Raw genomic sequence first — 23101 nt, forward strand, 5'->3', positions numbered from 1 at the left:
GTCCATGTTTTTAACAGTCTGCATTCAATGCTTGGGGTCAAAATTCTCCACTGTCTCTGTGTGCGTTCCGGGTCCTGACCCGTGGGTTAACGACCTGGGATCTGGGTCTCTGTAGGGACCGTCTCTTCTGGTTTCTGGAGCAGGGCGGTTTTCCCACACCGTCACAGGGATGCGAGAGGCCTGAGGCAAAAACACACTCACATGCAGTTTTGACACCCTTCTGTCACCCCACAAAGGCAAACACACGGACTGTCTTTCAACAAATGTGCAGCAGCCACGCACATTCCTGTCCCGCAAGATTCAAGTGAACGTATAAAAACCAACAGAGCTGAGAACGGACTCAGAGAGATGAGGTCACATCATCCACTCACTATCACTCTGAGCAGCACTCCTTTCCAAAGGCACGCAAGATATTTACTGTCCAACCCCTTTTCTGTGTAAGCAGCCATCTGACTAAACAAGAGTGTGTCTCAACACACACACACACACACAGTAATCTCTGCCTAAGCCCAAACACCCAGCTGAGTGAGAAAGTGGCCTGCTTGGCACATTCCTTTGTAGTGGCATAACACACACAGAGAACATAAGAGAGGTAGACACAAGGTTAAATGAGTGTGACATACATGGAGGGCAAGCCATGTGTGTGTGTGTGTGTGTGTGTGTGTGTGTGTGTGTGTGTGTGTGTGTGTGTGTGTGTGTGTGTGTGTGTGTGTGTGTGTGTGTGTGTGTGTGTGTGTGTGTGTGTGTGTGTGTATCTTCTTTGATGGTTAATTCTTTTCTCTTTTTTTTTAAATGTTTCCCTTTTCTCTTTTTTCATTCTACTAGTTTGTTTGTATTGGTTTCATAGCAGCATGTTTACTATCTGGTTGTTTGGAAATTGCTCTTTGGTAATAAAAGCTGAGAGCTCTTTAGAGAAGAGATAGAAAATATGATAAGAGGTTTATTAGATCCATATATTTTACCACCGTGGAACACAATCACAGATGGAAGCGGTTATCTTAACACACCGCTTGCTTTAATAAGCTGCCCATTCACCAGCCACAAGCTGGAAGATAATTAACCCCGCCACTCCCAACTTCTCTAAGTGGGTTACAATGTTTGATATGATCAGTATGCACTGTGTAACATGCCAAGTCACTGAATTAAGTAGCAAATAATATCAACCTTTCTCTGGTACACTCTGTACTGCCACACTGCCGCAAGTGGAGTTTGTTAAATTGATTCTTAATCTTACAACTAAGATGAATACAAAGGGAATTCACTTTTTAAATGTGTATGCCTCAGCGCTGCTCAACTCTAGCTCACCTTGCAAAAATGTACATATTGTGATAAGCCAGTTTTCTCTTAACGTTTGTCATCCAAAGTTTTTTTTCCTCAGTTCATTACAATGTATCCAATGTAGAGCTTTTCAGTAACATGCAGAATACAAACATGCACAGCAGATGCACTTACATAATTGAAAGATGTAAGAAAATACTCACTCTGTCTGGAGTCTCCTACAATCCTAAATCTCTGTTTCCCAAGTTTACACTGACTTCCAGCTGCAGCATCATTGGGGTATGAACTGTGTGGACTTTTAAGTTGTTCTCCTGTTTTATGTTGAAATACGTACTTTGTGTGTCCACTGTTTGTTTTACTTCCCCTCTTTGATCAGTTTCCCACTATTGTGATACAGTAACTCTGATGGAGTTCACCTGTGTGCTATGCTGTATTAAGTTGTCTTTGTTTACCCACTGTCTCCTTGTGCTTTCGTTTTGTATTTTGTCTGCATTTTAGGGCTAGGACGATATGCTTTTCTCCCGATTCGATTCTTCTACGATTTTTGGGATGGCGATTCAATTTAAATTGCAATTCTACGATATTGCTGATTCTCTTGATTTTTAGTCTGCATTTTTAACATTTATCTGCACACAAATACTGTAGGAGCCTAGAAATTAACATACTCCATTATAAAGTGAACTTTATACCCTTATAACCCTTTTCAAAACCTGTACTCTCTATATGTAAAAAAAAAAAGGCTAACAAATGCACATTGCACAATATTAAAAAAAGAAAAAAGAAAAAGAAAAAAATCGATTTTTGAAAAAAAAATCGATTTAAAAATCGTCCAAAAAGATATCGCGATATTTATGTGAATCGATTTTTTCTCCCACCCCTACTGCATTTTGGATCTTATACGCTGTTTGACTTCTGTTTTAAATCTCTTCTTCATCTATTCCTTTTTGTGTCTATTAACTTCCAATAGCTCAATATTGCAGTTGTGATTTCATTGACCTCATTACCTTTTCAGCTGCTCGGCCCTAATCAGTATACAGCTGTATTTATTCATGCACATGAATTCCAGCATCTCATTGTAGCCCATCTGGTTTCAGAGCAAATACACACTTGAAAACGGACTGATAGCCCTCTCAAAGAAGTGAACCAATGTATTTACTGAAGCAATTACCTGGAAACCTGTCAATTCAACCTCACCTCATGGCAACGTCTGGCATGGAATGGACGGCGACCGGATATTTGCTGGACATTTTATCGACCTAAGAAACAAGCACTAATTGGTAAGAAAGATGTGACTATGTTTGAAAGACTTATTACCTGAGGTCATAAATAACTGGTCTTTAAACATATTGACTAATTTTACAGGCATGGGAATTATAAAGGGCTAGAGGGAACATACCATTCAGCAGAGCAAACAAGAGTGAGTTTAACAAGTTACCTCACAGCACAGGCTGTAATTTAATCTTAGGGTTTGTTGGGACTAGCCCCAAAGATACACACAATCAATATAACACCACAACTCATACTGACACAAGCCACAGCTATAAGGATGGTTCTCAGATTTGTTCCGGAAAATGAAAAAAATGTATAGTAAGTATTTTACATCATGTTTTAACTTAATCTTCACAGACTTGGTTTGGGACAAAATTCAATTTTGCCTACAGCTACAGAGAAAGAAAACTGTAATCAGCTGCAACAGCTGTCTGAGATTCATTTTCAGTCTGAACTGAGTTAAACACACCAACAACGTCAGTAGAAACCGTCTCCATCACTTCAACATCAAGCTAATATTTGTGTTTTTTCAAGCTAAAAGGAAAAATGAAAAGAGGAAGAGAAATGTTGGGTGTTGGTACTGTATGTGCATGGCAGAGCAACAACATACTGTAGCAGCGTGAACAGGGAACACAGTGAAGTGTGCATGTGTGTGTCTGTGTGTGTGAGAGACAGCAGTGTTGTGACCAGGAACTGATAACCTATCTTTCCCTCTGTTAATCCACCACAAAGGAAGTGATGTATTCAGTCAGGATTGATGTTTTTGTGAATCAAATCTGCACACGACCCATTTCTGGTAAACTGTGTTGTTGCACTGATCTCCACCTACTGTAAAGAAAACAAAACAGTAGGAGGTCAGAGTCATTCACAGTTATGTCATCCGGTGCAGCAGAAATAACCTCCCATATGATTAATAGCCCATATGAAAATCCCTTTTCTATGAAAAAATTACTAAGTGTGTTATTAATGAAGTTAGGGAAGAATTGCAAAAGACACCAACATGCTTCACTGCTCAACGGAAACTAGGAGGCCCAAAGAGTAGGATGCAAGAGATCAAGTGATAATAACCATGTGGTCACTTACCCTTGAAAACTGAATGTTGGGAAATGTAACCCAGTTTAGTCAGTTTTGTCTCCTATTACAACATGGAAACATTTTTCACTAAACAAAAATGGGAGAAAAAGATACTTTCCAGTATCAATCAATAAATACAACATGAGGCTAAGATATCATTAAATTCTCTGTTGAGCAGCACTGGGGATCATAAAAACACACTCAAATGGGATTTCTTTTCTGAGTGGTAAAAATACTTTTGGAACAAGTGGCTTTTCTGGGGTTGACAAATCTAATAATGTGGTGTTTATTTACAGCTAACGTCCTCTGTACTGCCACAGTTGGGTTGAAGGCGCTTTTGTCATTCATGCAGTGATAGCAGTGCCTCAGAGTCAGCAGAGGACATTTCTGTCTCATTTTCTCAGCTCAGTTATTCCTGGATTTCAACTCACAACATCCTGGACTATAAGTCCAAAAATGACAAGAAATGTCAAAGCTCAGAGGGAAGAATGTCTTCTATTCCCTGAGGAGTGGTTCTTCCTCACTAATAGGAGGATAACTTATTTACAAGCAAACATGTCTGAGCCCCACACCCACTCAGCTCTAACTGCTCGTCTAAAAAGGTATTTAAGTGTGTGTGAGTGTTAGTGTATGTGAATGTGTAACACACCGTGCATGGTCACTTACCACTTACACCACTTTGAGTTAAATGAAAGGAACCAGCAGGGCTCTAATTGGTAGACTCCACTAAGGCCAGCAATAAAAAGCTTCTGCTTTAGGAGGCTATTGAACACCTATGGCCTCTGTGTTTGTGTGTGTGCATACTTGTGTGCATGCGTACGTGCGTGTTTGTGTGTCATCATGCTTAAACCTGTTGAAAGTTACAAAACTTCCCCATTCTATATTTGACTTCCTAGACATCACTACGATGCATTGCTTTAACTGCAAAAGCCAGCTCAGCATCCCTGTGACACATGGTCCGAGTTACCAATAGTATTAAGGTGGTGCAAAGACACATTGGTTTCAAGTATTGACTCATATGGTTACGTGTTTATAGTTGCCAAACCAACTACATGCTCCCACTGCAGAGCCCAGATGTGCTGTCCTGATAATCATAATAGTGTTTCTTTTCTGTTACATGTAAGACATAACTTGAGGGCTTTGTCTTGGTTTAAATGTTTCTTTTTGTTTCCCCTCTCCCTCTCCCTCTCCCTCTCCCTCTCCCTCTCCCTCCATTCTCCCTCAAACAGTCCATTCCTGATGCCCCCCTCCCCTCCATCCTTGTTTTCACTTTTCTTCCATGGTAGATTTTCTTCTTTTTCCGCTGTTAAAATCTCATTTTCTCCTTTTTTCTCTACTAGCATGTTACCCCTCCCTTACCCTCCACTGTTGCCCCTGCTCCAGTCCCTCCTTCATATAATCCTGTGTTTTTTGGCTCGCTTCATTAGTTGTAGCAATAAACACACAGGGCCACAGGATACCTCCAGAAAACTCCTCGACACGATTACTGCAGAGTCAGGCTGGCATGCCACATATAGGGGGCCCTGTGTACCATAAAGTGTGACTGTGTGCACGTAAAACACAGAGGGGAGTAGAGACGGGACCAAACAGTGTGGTCATGTGTGTGTAACTGCAACTACAACTACTAAACTAAAGCTTTGGTCATTTCACAGTAGGTATGAATGAACTCATTCAAACAGACTTGTAAGTATACTAAAATTATGTGCATGTTTACATTGACAACTATGTGTATTGTGTGAAGAATTGTGCAATTCCTCACAATGTTTGTTCACTAACTATATGATGTGTGTAAAACAAATGTATATGATGTGTGTGACTGCATGGCTCCCATTGTTTGGGATGTTCCTCTTTTTTTATAGGTTGTTTTTTATGATCCTGATGACAACCTTGCTGCATCTCTGCTTATTCACTGCAGCCCGGCGTGTTTTCAGAGTTTCTCCGCTGACCCCTTACAGGAGCAGTTCACAGGCTGTTTTGACAAGGGAAGTGCTGGCAACTCCCCCATTTTCAATAGGCTCATTATTAAAGCTGCTCTGCCTGGACTTAACTCAGCCTGGATTTCTACAACCACCAAGGACTCATAAAAAAACATTTTGGCAAAGTCAGAAGCCACACTGCAGCATGCACATGGGTATACGTGTGTGTGTGTGTGTGTGTGTGTGTGTGTGTGTGTGTGTGTGTGTGTGTCGTGAGCGTAGACCCCCTCCCTCCTCCCCCATACATACATGAGAAACACTAGACAGAACTTGGCTCTGTTGTGGCTGTGCATGAAGCCACAAAAACAACCCCCATACATATACATACCTATCTATGCATATTTTTCACACACACGTCTGACTCCCGTCATAAAATACAATTCATAAAAAATGTCATGTGCACACACATGTGCACACACAGTCATTCCCCTCTGTCAGTACCAGCAGGGACCTGGATTTGAATTACGGCACATTGGAGAGATGAATTTGGAGACATATTGTTTGATAAATGACAAATGATAGCTCTTATTATTATTATCAATACATTTTCTGATGCAATTCACTATTCTATGCAGCCAAAACTCAATATGTGGTTTACTCCAACACAATGGAGTTGACAACAGGCTGCTGTCTGTGTATACATAGCGACTGCATGTACCATCATTGCACAAAGCAGGAAAATAAAACTGAAATACAATATGCTGTGTGAGACTGAATCCAATCAAGATGGTCTTGTGTAATTCAGTGGTTGTTATGTGTCTCCGGGACATTAGGTTTCACTCTCCATGTGTTTTGAGTTTTTACAGGAAGAAGTGGGATAAGTGTGCATCCTGTGTGATGCTGCGGATTGCCGAGTTCTCACAGATTCTCAATGTTTGCACCTCAAGGACAGCAAAGCACAACTTAGGACAGATAGCTGGTGAACGGGAATGTGTTGAGACAAACGTCTACTGAAAGACAGACGTGTATTGTATATATTCTCTGAAATGCGCCTGCCACAGTTGCTGGAGCCAAACAGCTCCTGTGAGAGGGTTTTGGTGTTTGTAAAACACTCTCTTTCTTGCTTGGAAACTGGATAATAACACAGCAAAGAACTGGGTCTCTCTCCGTCTCTTTCCCTTCGTCCTCCATCTCTCTAACTTTCTCACTCTGTCTTGCTCATTCAGTCTCTCTCCAGTTTCCATGGCTTTAACTTTAATGCAGATGCCAACTCTGCTTAGTCCATCTACAAATGCACGTGCACACACACACACACATACAAAGACACACAGAGGGCTCAGTCATTCAGTCTGTCAAGTAGTATTGAGAGCAGAACTAACAGAGAATAAATCATTTTTCCACAGCACGGTCCCTAACCTGAACAAAGAGCCAGTGTGTATGTGTTTTAGGATGAGATGTGTGTGTGTGTGTGTGTGTGTGTGTGTGTGTGTGTGTGTGTGTGTGTGTGTGTGTGTGTGTGTGTGTGTGTGTGTGTGTGTGTGTGTGTGTGTGTGTGTGTGTGTGTGTGTGTGTGTGTGTGTGTGTGTGTGCATCCACCTATTAACATACTCCTTGAACAAATTATTCATCTGCCATGCATAACAGGCCTAACATTTCAATGCAAACAGTAGAAAGCACAAACCAAGAACAACTTTTCTCTGCTGAAGCGAGAGTCAGACAAATTAGTTAAATGTGACTTTTTCTCATGGCAGAGACTTTAGAAAATAAACTGAAATACAAACCCAGCGTGTGCTCATGGGGGGAAATTACACATCATTTTAAAGCAGAATATGGACATTATAGACTGGAGCAAAACATCAGCGATGTTCATCAACTTGAAGAGAACTTCCAGCTGCATCAGACTGTTAGTAATATCATTAAAGGGATACCATTATTATCCCTTAATATAGGATCATTATGGAAAACATATCTAATGGTGCTGATTACGAGTAGACTTAAAATGTTTGACTTTTTGTGATGCACTGGAACATTTTTTCCCATTATAGGAGCATGTTAAAGGGATAGTTCACCTAAAATTCAAATTTCACTCATTATCTACTCAGTCCTCCGCGCCTTCTCTGAGTTACGGGGGGGTCCGTGCAGCAGTATTTGTCCATATAATGGTTGTCAATGGATACCAACTTTCTTCGTCCAAAAAGACACACCAAAAAACATCCAAATACCTCCATACTGCTCGTATGTAATGTCAGGGTTCGACAATAGGTTGCCCGATTGCCTGGGGCAAGTAAAAATTACCGGCGGGCAGGTAGAACCTGTGCAGACTTGCCCGTCGGGCAAGCACCGACTCAGATTTTATTATTTTTTATTTTCGGACTTCCTATGCATTTATTTTGAAAGGACAGCTGGAGAGAGACGGGGGAGGGGGGAGAGAGAGAGGGGGGATTGACGCGGAGCAAAGCGACTGTCAGGTGGGATCGAACTGGGTCGCTGCAGCTGGTGCTCTACCAGGTGAGATAGGCTATCTACGTCGCTCGCGGCTGGCCGTATTTAATCGGCGATTTCACGAGCGTTTCACTGACGTTGAGCGGCCTCATTCATTAAAACGCCGCCGCTGTTTCAGACTCGGGGCAGACGCATGCAGCAACAGTCACCTGTTACCGTTTAGTTACCATACCGACGAGCTAACGTGTCCTTTTTAGGTTATAATCCTGTTGTCAATAAACACACGTGGAGACGGTGCTTTAACCAGGGGTGTCAAACATGCGGCCCGCGGGCCAAAACCGGCCCGGCAGTGGGTCCAATCCGGCTCTCAGCATGAATTTGCCAAGTGTGAAAATTTTAAATTGCATATATTTTTATCAAGAAATTTCAGGTGGTTCATAATATGCTTTGTAAAAAGATTGTTCATTAACTGTAAACATCTTAATAATGTACCAAAACAGGAAAAAATCAATTTTTAAAATATATTTATAGACTATCATGCTATTGTTGTACTTGTTAGGCCTACTTGAGATCAAATTGTGCTGTTTGTCGCCCCTGAACTAAATTGAGTTTGACACCCCTGTGATGACTGGCCTGTCACTGTTGTTTCAATGTCCCACATCCTTGAGTTTTACAGGGGCAACTGAATAAACTAGAGTAACATGGAAAAGTTTAGGCTATTTCCAGTAGTTCAAGTCAAATGACCCCAACCAAGTATTGAGAGCATATAGATGGACATGAACATTTTCATATTAAAAATGATTTTTTAAAGGGACAACGAGGAGTTTCTATGCGGTTATAAAAAAGTCTCACGTTAATGTGGATGAATCTCCGCTACCCACACTTGTTAATGGGCCCATTTTCGATAAATATATCGTTCTGTCTCTATCCTTATTTTGTTATTATTAGTGGTGGCGGAGATGCTGGTCGAGCCGACCAGCGTTTTTTACTTTCGGTTTCGCAACGAGTCATGAGAATAACGCAGCTGAATCGCCGTTTATGGTCGGAACTCCGACGGTATGTGAACCTCTTTGAACCTCTGACTTTAATTCTTGATGAATGAAAACATGAGTCTGTCTTGCGCCGGTCAAAAGAATTTTACGGTGCGCGCGGAGGCTCATAAATGTAGTGTGAAAACGCTTCGCTTTTCCAAAACTCCTCGTTGTCCCTTTAAATTGGTCTTTTCTAATATAATTTTTTTTAGATACTGCATTAATACTGAAGCTAAATTGTCCACTGTCCACTGCAGCATGTGAATGCAATGAAAAGAATAAAATCTGATTGGAGGAGCCAGCTATCTGTTAAAATGTTGTCCAGGTTAATGTTTTTAGCCATTAAAAGGCCCTTCAGTTCAAGATTTCAACTGTGATCGGGCATTAAACAGGTGGCTCACCTGTTCAGATAGGGGACGGAGGGTGTAACTGCTACTGGTCAAATAATGTGAAATAGCAGTTAATTTTACATGTCTGCAATGGTTGCCATTGCAATTATAGATAATACTGCTTTCTGAAGAAAGAAGTGTTGTGTAGTGTTGTATATAGTCAACAGGAAGGGTTTTAGTAAGATATAGGCCTTAGTCATGAGCGAAAGTATGCACCACACAACCAGAAAAAAAAACCTTGGCAGGGCAAGTAAGAATTTAGATGGGGCAAGTAGATTTGAGAAGTACTTGCCCGACAGGGCAAGTAGGAAAAAACCTTAACGTCGGACCCTGAATGTCCCTCTTGTATTGAAGCCCCGACATGAGAAATTGTTCCGAAAAAATTAAATAAGTCCATATTTTAAGCTTGTTTGTAGCGGAAGCTCCCAGTGTCTCAGTTCACTGCTCTTCCTGTGTCACACTGGCGGAACAATTTCTCATGTTTATGTCAGGGCTTCAATACAAGAGGGACATTACAGACGAGCACTATGGAGGTATTTGGATGGTTTTTGGTGTGTCTTTTTGGACGAAGAAAGTTGGTATCCATTGACAACCATTATATGGACAAATACTGCTGCACGGACCCCCCTGTAACTCAGAGAAGGAATGGAGGACTCTGAAAATTCTCACAGCTCTTAGTCGACATGAGGGTGAGTAGATAATGAGTGAAATTTGAATTTTGGGTGAACTATCCCTTTAACAGTAGGCCGTTGGTCTAAAAGACAGACTAGCCAAGACCTGAGAGGTGCACTGCATTTCTACTCGGAAGTTGGAAATGCCTCTTTTATGTGCTTAAAACTTTGTCTTATGAACACTTTGTGTTTTCACTCTCTTACCTGCTGTAGCTTAACGCCAACGAAGCGTAGCATCCCCCTGCAGACTCTGGCCTCTTCTCCTACACCAGCCATTAAAGTTGGCCAAATATCCTTCTTGCTGGGTTGCCATATCCTGTGGTTAACAACCACCTCCCACACGTCTTCTGAGATGCGTCCTGATGGCAGCGTCCTGACAATTGCTCTGGTTCCAGTACACACTGACTTGGTGACCTTATGGAAGGAAGGAAAGTATGAGCATGCCTCATTAGTTTGAGGAATATTATGAGTGAAGGAGGTTGTATGTTCTCACTGCAGCTATGTGGGTGCTCTCCAGGTCCAGCTTCCTCTCACAACCCAAACACATGCATTTTTAAGATGATTGGCTCTAAAATGCTCGTAGGTGTCAATGTGAATGTGGCTGGTTATGTCACACCTGTAATAGACCAGTGACCTGTCCAAGGTGGACGCTGCCCTCGCCCAGTGTCAGCTGGGACCAGGGCCAGCCTCCCCCACCATATATTAAGGATAATTGGTGTAGCTAATGAATGGGTGGATGGATTACAAAAAATCCTGTCAAGATTGTTTCCATAGTGACACAGAGGGAAAAAAACACTAAAAACAACATCTGGAACCAATTGAAATACCAACAACCTAATTACCTTCTGATTATTTTTGAAGAAGCGCCTCACGAGGACAGTGGAACGTTCCTTACGGTTCCTAACAAACTCAGAGTTATCCAAGGCGCCTTCTCCCTCTGCATTGGCCTCGTCGCTGCTGCTGCTGCCCCCACTGTAGCTCCTGCTCACTCCTGAGAGCGACCTCCCACCATGCCCATAGGCTGTTGTCATGGTGTCCAGAGATGTCCGTCGTAGGAAAAGTTTATCCAGGGAGCATTTGTTGACCCGGGGCCTTCTGTTGAGCCGCTCTAAACTTGAGTAGCCATCTCTGAGATGATGCTGATGACCAGCGTGTCCGTTCTGGCGATGCTGATTGTGGTTAGTAAGAGGGGAACTGCAGGGAGATGACAGCGCAGAGCTGGGTTCACTGGACGGGCTGCTGTGTAATGAGTGGCAAAGTGATGCCTAGAAGTAGAAAACACAGTCATATTGATGTTTCTAATGGACTGTGTAACAAGGCAAGGCTTCAGACTTACATTTTTTACTAGGAGCACAGGGGCCCCTTACTTAAAACATTTAGGGACACACTGTCAATCGATCGCAAAGCAAATATTCACATTTCCTTTTATATACATGATGACCCTCACACACATTGGATGTAATCACAGGTACCAGATTCTTTAAGTCACCCCATCCACGTTTCAACAGGGTTAAAAACAAAACAGCAAATTTACTGATTGCACATGAGTACGTAGATGAAAAATTTACTTGTACTCTCTTAAAGGGATAGTTGACCCAAATTTGAAATTTCACTCATTATCTACTCACCCTCATGTGGACTAAGGGCTGGGAGAAGTTTCAGAGTCCTCCATGGCTTCTCTGAGTTACAGGGGGTCTCGGCGTAGCAGTGCATGTCCATATAACGGTTGCAAATGGATACCAACTGTCTTCGTAACAAAAAGACACACCAAAAAACATCCAAATACTGTACCTCCATAGTGCTCGTCTGTAATGTCCCTCTTGTATTGAAGCCCCGAAATGCGAAATTGTCCCGAAAAAAATTAAATAAGTCTATATTTCAAGTTTGTTTGTAGCGGAAGCTCTTCCGCTACAAACAAGCTTGAAATATAGACTTATTTTTAATATTTACGAGCAGCATGGAGGTATTTGGATGTTTTTTGGTGTGTCTTTTTGTTACGAAGACAGTTGGTATCCATTTGCAACCGTTATATGGACATGCACTGCTACGGCGAGACCCCCTGTAACTCAGAGAAGCCACGGAGGACTCTGAAACTTCTCCCAGCCCTTAGTCCACATGAGGGGGAGTAGATAATGAGTGAAATTTCAATTTTGGGTCAACTATCCCTTTAAATTTTAGAGGCAAAACGCCCCCATTTAGGGGCAGTAACCCTGTAAGGTACAAAATTTATAGAGTAAACATTGCATTTGTTTTGCACTTGTCACATAGAACAGTCAGCCTTGATGGAGCAGCTGAAACTGCAGCTACATGTAACCTGGGTCAGCACCGTCTTCCTTTATTACCTTGTGGGAAGCCAACATAGACACAGGCAGGCTGCTGCGGCGGATGTGTCGCTGGATGCGCCTGGAGGGGCTGGAGCTGAGACAGGGACTGTGAGCAGGGCTGGAGTTGGGGCTGGGGCTGGATCTGAGGCTGTGGCAAGAGGAGCTGTTTGGACTCATGTAAAGGCTAGACAGGGTGCAGGAACAGCAGGTGCTGCCAGTTCTGTTTCTGCCTGCATCCACACCTTCTCCAGGGGAGTCCAGCTGGCAATGAGATCCCTCTGAACCTTTCCCAGCAAGAGGAGCAACTGTTTTAGTTATTCCTTCAAGTCGCCTGCCAGCCGACATCTCTGGACAAAGTTTCTCTTCGTTTCTCGAGAGTTTCGAGCTGCAATCCAAACACCCATATTCCTCGTCCAAAATAGTCCCTTTCCCACTGTCACACGACAACTTCCTATACAGGAGGAGGGAAGGGCTGCTCTTCTGCTTTGACTGCAGCAATTGGTCAGAGTATCGCCGTATTTCCTGGCTGTTATTTGCATGTCTGGCTTCTCTGCTGGTTCTTTTCCCAGTGGACGGAGGAGAAGCACACTGAGCCAGGAGCACGGCCCCAACCTCTGTCTGATTTTCCTCAGTGGCCATCGTGTCTCCCCGGAGCCTCCTGTTTCGTCCCTTGTTTTGCTGCAGCTTTGACAAAGGAAAGAAACAAAGGAAAGAAACAAAGGAACATTTTAATGTTAAATCTGACAGCATTTAGAAAAGTCATTTACACTGGAGAAGTAACTGGCTCTGTTTCAGTTAGTGCCTCCATCAAGGAAAAAGGAGGAAATTACCTCCCTGAAAATGTATAAGTGACTTTGTTTCTGTTTGCACTTACTGTGTGGGGGGGGGGGGACATTGTATATGATGTGAATATATACTATATATTGTACATTTTTCAATAAAAAGTTATTTACAAAAAAAAGGAAAGACTTTAGACCTTTCATATTGTGTAAGGTGCTTAAGAATAATGCTTTCTCTGAGTGAGTACTAGGGGTGTCACGATTCGATTTGATTTTCGATTTTAGGGTCACGATTCGATTCTCGATTTTTTTCTTTTTCTTACAGCACAGAGGCCTATGCCATTTTCAGACTAGTCTAGTCTATCATCATTGGTTTTATTCATCACATTTTGTACAGTAAATCTTATTTCAAAAGATGGGCTACATATAAGTGATGCAATTTCCATAATGTATCACATTAGGCACTAATGGTCACATTTAAATAATTTATTTACAATATAAAGGTAACAATTTTACCAAGAATGCCCCCAAAATCATGATCCAGGGGCCAAAATTGCCCCCAAGGTTTCAAAACAAATATATTTATATCTGTACTACATTATCATAATTTTATTTTCATTAATTCACCATCACATTTCATTATTCTCCTGATGTTGGTTTAATGTAATGTAAACTGTAATTGTCAATCCTCTCTTTGACTTCAATGCTCGAGACCATGACGTAATTTCGATCGATTTCGATAAAAAATGGAAATCGTGACACCCCTAGTGAGTACTGTATGTACTCACTGCTCTTCCCATACAATCAGAAAACTATATTTTTTTAGCTCATCTGCAATGGAGCAGCACCTTTCTTTTTTAAGACAAATTAGTTTGCATCATACTTAAGCAGTTTCAGTTATTCATCATCCATTGTCACTCATCAGCAACTATTTATATCTGACAGTTCATATCACTTACTTATACAGTCAGAAGAATCCACGTCATGCTAGACAACACTCCCAAGCTTCCTGTTCAATTTCAGTGTGCCATCATGGACATCCAGGGAGCAAATAACAACTGGCAGTGACCTCTTGAGTGGCCGAGACAGCTCGTCCATACAGAGTGTGCTCTGTCTGTGTGTGTGTGTGTTGTGGAAACAGAAGCTTGTGCAGCTGTACAAACCACCAGAGATAGAGCACCCACGGAGGTGACCCTGGAGAACTGAGGAATTTCCTTGATAGCACGGTCACAGCTTACATGGCCGTGTGTGTGCCGCCTGTGTACGAGCTCTGATTGGTCCTGACTTGCATCCGTGGCTTAGTTATCCACTTGCAGGCCCTGGGAGAGACAGACAGACAGAACACAGACACACCACTCATTATTCTCCTGGTTTTCATGACTAACTTACGATTTTATTCACAGTAAACTAAACACTGAACTTTCATATCGCCAAGGCACATTCAAAGAGGACGGACCGAGACAGCTTGAAAGTTCAAGACTAAGTAAAGCAAATGCATTTTTCTGTGCTCTTCTTTCATCACAGTAGCTTTCTTATCTGTAACTATTCAACTGAATCACTCCACAGTGTATGAGCCATTGTGAGTGAAACAACTGAAACAACAAATCCTCAATCTGAGTGGGAAGGGAAGACAGAGGGAAGGAACAACAATAATTTCACAGCATTTTAAACTCATCATAACCTCAACATTTTCCATGGTAATAAGAATAAAACGTATATAAACCGCATTTACCGCCATTTCCTTAGATGATGAATGTGGCACAAGATATGTTATGTGCTTGGTATAGTTACATAAGAGTTTTCATCGACTTGGAAAATTACTATGGACACATTTCATCACCTCACAGCCAATACAGTCTTTTATGGGTCTAGATAGAAACCCTGCTGTTCCCACATTTATCTAACGTCATCACAGACTTACATTTTCTGGACGATAAACAAAATTGTGTTGAATTGGTGTTATGCAACCGGTATTTTGTAATGGCAATCTCAAAACTGGGGCAGCCTTGTAGTTTAGGGGTTAAAGGGATAGTTCACCCAAAATTCAAATTTCACTCATTATCTACAGGTAATACTCAGAAAATTAGAATATCGTGAAAAAGTTCATTCACTTCCCCATGATTGCGAACTGTACTGAACCAGACAGAGAGCTTTTAAAGGCTCAGGAACCCTTTGCAGGTGTTTTGGATTAATTGGCTGACAATTTGAGCTACAACATTGAACTTTTTCACGATATTCAAATTTTTTGAGATTCTGATTTTGGGGTTTTCATAAGCTGTAAGCCATAATAATCAAAATTCTAACAAATAAAAGCTTGAAATATCTTGCAATGCCTGTTATGAGTCTAAATAATATATTCATTTCACCTTTTAAGTTGAATTACTTAAATGAATGAACGTTTTCACGATATTCTAATTTTCTGAGTATTACCTGTACTCACCCTCATGTGGACTAAGGGCTGGGAGAAGTTTCAGAGTCCTCCGTGCCTTCTCTGAGTTACAGGGGGGGTCTGCGCAGCACTACATGTCCATATGACGGTAGCGAACGGGGCTCACTTTTCTTCGTCCAAAAAGACACACCAAAAAACATCCAAATACCTCCATACTGCTCGTCTGTAATGTCCCTCTTGTATTGAAGCCCCAACTTGAGAAATTGTTCTGAAAAAAATTAAATAAGTCTATATTTTAAGCTTGTTTGCAGCGGAAGCTCCCAGCACTGCTCTTCCTGGTCCGTAAAAATCTCGCGTGATTTGCATCCAGTTCACGGCTCCGCAAATCGTGCGAGATTCCGGCAGAGCAACACTGGGAGCTTCCGCTACAAACAAGCTTAAAATATAGACTTATTTAATTTTTTTCGGAACAATTTCTCATGTCGGGGCTTCAATACAAGAGGGACATTACAGACGAACACTATGGACGTATCTGGATGTTTTTTGGTGTGTCTTTTTGGACGAAGAAAATTGAGCCCCGTTCTCAACCGTCATATGGACATGCAGTGCTGCACGGAGCCCCGCTGGAACTCAGAGAAGCCATGGAGGACTCTGAAACTTCTCCCAGCCCTTAAGCGGCGTTCACACCGGACGCGATAGACGCGAATACAATCGCGCCAGACGCTTTATTCGCGCCGCTTGGTCATTTTGGATCATTCGCGTCCATCGCGTCATTCGCGCTAGACGCTCCGCCCGTTAATTTGAAAACCGGTACTCTCCCTGCTCTCTTTCCGCGTCGATCGTGGCTGATATCACCACCGTTGCTGCACTGTACTTGCTGTACAAGTCTCAGAAACACTGGAAAACCACCCGCCGTCGTGTCTGGGTTCACTGTGTGTGTGTGTGGGTTTTTTTTTTTTTTTTTTTTCACTCTGTAGAAGACGGCAGCGGTGCCCGCCCCACACACAACTCATATACAATTAGCTTCTCCTTCTCCTTTGTTGTTCTGAGTGTAAACAACCGTACAAAGAAGTGACGTCGTCGGCTTGAACTCGTCGCTGATTGGATGTCACGGCGCGATGCCGCCTGAAAAGTTCAATATTTTCAACTTTATTCGCGCCGCTCCAGACGCGCCGCTTCATTCGCGCCGCGTCTCATCGCGTCAGACGCTCCATTCGCGCCGCCTCCGCCTGAATCGCGTGTCATCGCGCCATTTACATTGATTTTCATTGTAGAGTTGCCGCTCCATTCGCGTCTATCGCGTCCGGTGTGAACGCCCTTTTAGTCCACATGAGGGTGAGTAGATAATGAGTGAAATTTGAATTTTGGGTGGACTATCCCTTTAAGGCGCTAACCATGGACTGAAGTGTCCTTGATTCACATCTGACCTGGGGACCTTAGATGGAAATCATCCCCCAACTCCTTCTCTCCCCTTGTTTCCTGTCGCGTCTTCACTGTGCTCTATCACTACAGCCTTAAAGCGCCTCCAAAATACTTGGAAAACTAACCTTTGATTAAAATAAGAGACATTATGGATTCCAGAGGCAGTGTTATTAGTGGTAAATGTAACAGCATGGTTCAAGTTTGCAATCCTTGTGAATACATACATTATTCAAAAATTAAAATAAAAACAAAGTTGGCCCCCCTCAGCTTCCCTCCTGCTCCAACACAAACACTTGTTAAGGTATTTGATTACCATTATCACAAGCAGCTTCTTTTTTTTTTTTTTTTTAATTTTGATGCTGTCCAGGAGCCATGAAACCCAAGACTCATCTTTAATGAGAGCACAGACTGTTTTAAAGAAGCCAGTTATGGGAGAATGCCAGTTGGAAAAGAGGGACGCTAATGATGCCCTGAAACTGAACAGTCCGTTTTCAGTAGCTGGCTTTCATCACACTCAGTCCACAATAAATAAGAGATGATGTCTCTTACCCAATATGTCAGAATAACCAGATTTAATTTGGAATATTCTGTCCGTATCAATCTAGTACACCGGTAGGCAAAGAAATCAGAGCTAGACAGAGATTAGTTATGCACCCCTGTTAGCATGAAATACATCCGTAACAGACACACTCAGCCACAACATGCAGGCATACTAATTGTGTGGTTCTGGTATAGTACAAGTGGCCAATGATGTATAAATCCAAATAACTAGTGCCCGAAACCTCATAATTAAGGTGACCACAGCCCTCGACTCACTGCCAGAATACGTGAGCCACAGTCAGAATGTGGGACGACCCAGAGACGAAGACCAGCTACACAGCTACATTACCTACGGATTCTTGGTAAATGCAAATCTCTCTTTCTCTCTCTCTCTCACACACACACACACACACACACACAAACAATATATGTATAAGGTGTCAAGGCTGGATGTCTGCAGCCTAATATCAAGACTCTGTGCTACATTCACATTCAAATAAACAGACAAATGCTCCATTCATGAGGAACATCTAACCTTCAAACTTCCTCCACTCTGCAGATTGGCTGCCTGTAGCCTTATAATGCCACTGATTGGATAACGCAAACATGATACCTGCAGATGAGGGAACAGTTGATTTATATCCATTTTGTTCAATCATCTACAAAAGCACTGATGTTCAAATGCATCCAGCAGCGTCAACAGATTTTTCCAAAACAAAAACACCAGAAACATTCAAGACCAACCCATTCAACATATTCAGCCCTTCCATTGCTCTTTACCAAAAGAAAAATTCCAAACATGAAAGATGCAGTATGTCAGCCAAAAGAAACTTAACAAAGAACAACTTCCTCCTTGGTAAATAATGGATTTGAACATATCAGTTGCACAATACACTTTATGAGTGAAATCGCAACACCTGGGAGCAGCTAGCCTGGCAACACACTGCAGATACTCACTACATTTCAGAAAATATTTTGGGAGGTCCAGAAGCTGAGCGAGTCAAAATCAAGTTCCTTTACAGAAGTGTGATCATGTGACTGTGGCTGAGAGAGCCCAAACCTGATCCATTTAAGAAACAATCTCACTGGCATGTGTCAGAGTCAACTAACAGGTCTGACCGGAGAAAAGTTGGCTAACTACACATGCAAAACTTGTAACCACTAAAATGTGACAGTGTCATGTCTCATCAGTGTTTGTTTCTGTTTCTGCCGTCAGTCGTGCTGAAAGCAAATTTACATTTAATATAAGGGTAAATGATTAACACAATTAAACTCCACCTTCCCACAAACCTGCAGCACCTGAAATGACAAATGAAGTTTGGTATGTATAATCTATTATAGGTGCAACCTGCCGTTGAGGTTGGGTGCAGCAGAGAACATAGACACACACTCCATAGTTGCAACAACAACTGGCTGGAGCACAGAATAACAGCAGATGATATGGTTGTAAACATGTAAAACACATGCATCACTTGCGCCAGTCAACATATGGCAGTACAGATGTTAGCTGTTGCGTCGAGGCAGATGTCATTTGAGGACACAAACTGACACCACATACAGTATGTTAGGGCATGAACCTGTCACACGGGCAGTACAATACAATACAAGCGTAACATTTTGGTTACTCAAGGAAAAGAAGTTGTGCACTGCAGCTTTAAATGGTCAAAGCCATGTGGCCAGAAGTGTGATAGACAGCTGTACTTGCCATCAAGCTAATTTAAAAACACTGAAATTAGCAAGGATAGCATTACCACACCATGGTTACTTAAAATGGAAACATGGATTATTTGTTATAGCTGTGCAACAGCTGCTCACTTAGTGTTTATCCTCATGCCTGCATCTCTGACAGAAATGGTAAACAAAATAGCAACGGTAAAGACTTCTCAGCAGCTATTAACACACAACTGGTAAACACATAAAGAACCACCAAAAGAATAAACAAGCACACATGCTGCCACAGTTCAGAGTAGGTCTGGTTATCAGCTGAACTGTGACCTGTGGCCAGGAAAACAAACAGCTCTTCTAGGCTAAATCTCAGCCTGGGGCCACAAACGCAGACAGACACACACACACACACACACACTCAGACAGGAAACCAGGTCACACCAAGTGACAAGTGCACTGACCAAGAAAACGCTCAATCATTTCTACTTCACTTGCTAATACATTATACACAATACTGACCAACACAGTGCTGCTCATCCTTCCAGGCTTTCTGACAAAAAAAAAAAGATTTCAAATCAAATTTTCTGGCGATACTTCCATTTAATCTGGTTACACGCCTCTTTAAAAAGTTTTGCAAATTTAATGCTCCAGCTTTTCAGAGTGATTCAGGATCTATGTGTCAGCAGCAAAGAGACGGGGAAGACAGAGTCAAGTAGCTGTCTCTCTCTCTGTCTCTCTCTGTCTCTCTCTCTGTGAGACAAACAGAGGGAGAGAAAGAAGGGATGGGACTTGTGCAGTAAGTCTGAACGCTCAGCAGCCAATCAGAGCGTGTTCTTGGACTTTGTACATAATTTACCGACATAAATATTTAACCTTGACAGTCATCGCACTGGCAGTTACAACACAAAACAAAGGGATGCTGTGACACCCAGTTATTTCATTTCATCAAGTATTTGCAAATGGATCCTGCCCTAAATCAGACACTGTTGTTTCTGTGATTCTCTGTGTGTTTTTAGATGAGTGATCATCATTTCTCAATGTCAAAGTAACGTTTCTACTTGAAATTATTTGACTGATTTACTTCCCTCGATGTATACGGTAAATATGAAGTTTTAGCTAGCTGCCATTAGCCTACAGTATCTTAGCACACAAAAAAACTGGAACCAGAGGGAAATAACTAGCCTCTGAAGCCGACAAATTTGCAACATAAAACAATAACAGTTTTAGCTTTTGGGAAAATGAGCTTTGTCTTGCCCCATCATGAGGTTGCCAGGCCACCAGCTGTTTTCTTCACTGTGTTTTAGAGTTATCTCGGGCAAAATAGACGATGTAAAATTTAGAGAAAAAATGTAAGAAATGTTTCCCATTAAAATGGCAATGTTTGAATATGAGCCTGTACACATTTTAAAAAGTAAAACTGTGATCTCTCTCTCGCACCATGTGAAAAACATGGTGAAACAAGCACAGACAGTCGTCTACCCAGTTTGCTTTAAAAGAGGGTTGTTGGGTACTTTTGTCCGACAACATCCAACATTTCCCGCGCTGCAATAAAGTGTAACACATGTTGATGAAAGCAGAAGGAGATGATCTCAGCACCTCTGACAGCGCTGAAGAAACTGGATATAATCAGAATCAGATGGCTAACAACAGCACTGTGTATAACAGTTGTGTATTAGTGGGTGTGTCAGTTGTTCCCTCAATGACCAAAGAAAAGTTTTTCCAAACTGCCATAAATCAAAACAAAAAAGAAGAAGTACATGTTCATATCTTGAGCATCTCACACCCTTAAAGTGAAATTATAAATTACTTAGATTATCAAAATAAATAAGAATTGAATAGTAGAAGTTAATGGGCAAAGCTCAAAGTGGTCATAATGATGATGAAGCTGACCCCTAACATCACAGCTCAGAGTGGCTCACAGTTTTTATGCTGCTTTTACTGCTCCCTGAAATTACGGATTTAAAAACTAAAGGACTGGACCAGATTTCAAATCCCTGTCCTAAATCAGTGTTTATGCCATCAGCAGGGGGCCTTCACTCACATAAAAGCCTTTTGCTAATGTTCATTCATGAGGGATTATTTCACAAGTCATCTGAATGATGACTCATGGTCTGGTATGTGATTAGGACTATACCTTTACATGCAGTGCAGGAAAGAAAAGTTCACCAGTGAGGGTTTTCTTAATCTCACTTCAATACTGCTGGACTCAAACTAAAGAAAACTGAAATGCCATTTATCCTCCCGAGCCTCCGAAACACCCCAGTAAATACTTCACACTCTGCTTCAGCGTTGGATCTTTAGCATTCCTGCGGCATAATAAGCAGGTCAGGGAGGGAAGGAATCCCCCTTTTCTGTTGTGTCGGGGTCATGGAAAAAGAAAAGGCACGCTGTGTGAGTACAATAGAGTGATGGCCCTAGTGGTGTCACACAATTGCAAAGAAACAGTCGCACAGAAAAGCACAGATTTCAAGCAGATTACATGTTCAGTCACAAATGCTTCAGTGATACCAGTGATTAGATTTGTCAACAAAGTAGCAAAAACCCTAGGCTACAATACACACAGATTTCACTCCATGGAAAATTGAACAGATCTCTTTTGGTAGGAAAAAGTAATAAGTAAGTAAAGTAATAAGAGGGGCAAAATAAGGAGACAGAAAGCCAAAAGAAAGAATATTAGAAAACATAGTGTAACTAGGGATGCAGCGATCTGACACTCGGTATTGCCATTAGTTTTAATCTAGCCAAAACAACTGGACTGGCTATTGGAAAAAGTGAACTTACATTCATATATTAACTGTTGACAAGTATGCCCTGCCTGGAAAATTATGAAAAAATACTATTATAGCAACAGCGAGCTGCCAACATCTCACATGAAAATAACAATAACCAGTATTGGAGAATTTTAACACATCATTTCTTTGATGACTATCCAAACCACAGTGCACGCTGTTGGCTTAGTAAAAGCCCCGAGTATTGTCTCTAAGTTCCAGTAACTGAATATCCTGCACAGCTCCCTTTACATCTTCAGTAAAATAATGCAAAGGAGCCCCTCGACCCCCTCTCTCTTTAACCCGGGGTGGCAGTGAAGAAAAGACGCATCATATGACTACAATAGAAACACATTCCTTACTGGTCTGGAAGCAGCAGAAAAGAGTAACAAATGTCACCATGCAGTGCAAATACCTTGAGATCAGTGTGGTTGAGAAGGTTAAAAAAATGTGCTTTAAAGTTTAAGTGGTGGGTCATGTGAGCCTCTCTGATCACAAAAGATGAGGCGTAGCCTACATTCATTTTGATTTCTACCGTAACAATGCATTGACGCAAGTGAGCAGAGTTTTGATCTGACTGAACCAATCAGACCAAACCCTGACTGAACCAGGGAGGTGGAATCTTTTTCACCCTCAGCCGCTGCAGCGTTTGGCCAACCCCCATAACCACAGTTCATTCTTCTCAATCAAACATCACATTTCAGATAAATCAGGTAAAAATGCAACTATTTACTTTAGATTTATTTTCACAATAGGAACAACTAAGCAGAGCCTTGAATGAAAAACTGTGACAACTCTCTGCATCATTCCGGGTTAAGCAAATTGGAAGAGCCCACACTAGCTCATCCTAACAGCTCTGGGCAGGGAATCACAGCTCAAATGAGTAGGAACTGATGGAAAACTGCTTTCCGTCTGCTGGCCTATAAATTTCAATGATGAAAACTTAGCTAAATGGAATCTGTACTTTATCCATCCAAACAGAATGACACCCCCCTTATTAAGGGAATTTAAGGCATGTATTACCAATTATTCAAAGGGAATATTATTCAAGGTTTGGGTTGGGGCCCAAAATGAGTCACATGCCAGTTTCTGGTGGGTCCCCACATCGAGTGTTGGTTATGTTTATATTAGTCATGGTCAACTA

General features: G+C 41.8%; 1 protein-coding gene across 1 annotated transcript in view; it reads right to left on the reverse strand.

Moving 5' to 3' along the window:
- The window catches only part of plce1 (phospholipase C, epsilon 1), a 92791-nt gene that overhangs the window by 66141 nt on the left and 3549 nt on the right, over positions 1-23101 (reverse strand). Inside the window, exons 2-5 of the mRNA XM_083994727.1 lie at positions 14133-14492; positions 12413-13078; positions 10913-11335; positions 10275-10484 (exon numbers count right to left, since the gene is read on the reverse strand). Coding sequence (XP_083850853.1) covers positions 10275-10484; positions 10913-11335; positions 12413-13033 — 1254 coding nt within the window. The 5' untranslated portion in view covers positions 13034-13078; positions 14133-14492. The remainder of the gene's footprint in view (positions 1-10274; positions 10485-10912; positions 11336-12412; positions 13079-14132; positions 14493-23101) is intronic.

Source organism: Trachurus trachurus (assembly GCF_905171665.1).
Source record: "Trachurus trachurus genome assembly, chromosome: 19".
Classification (NCBI taxonomy): domain Eukaryota; kingdom Metazoa; phylum Chordata; class Actinopteri; order Carangiformes; family Carangidae; genus Trachurus; species Trachurus trachurus.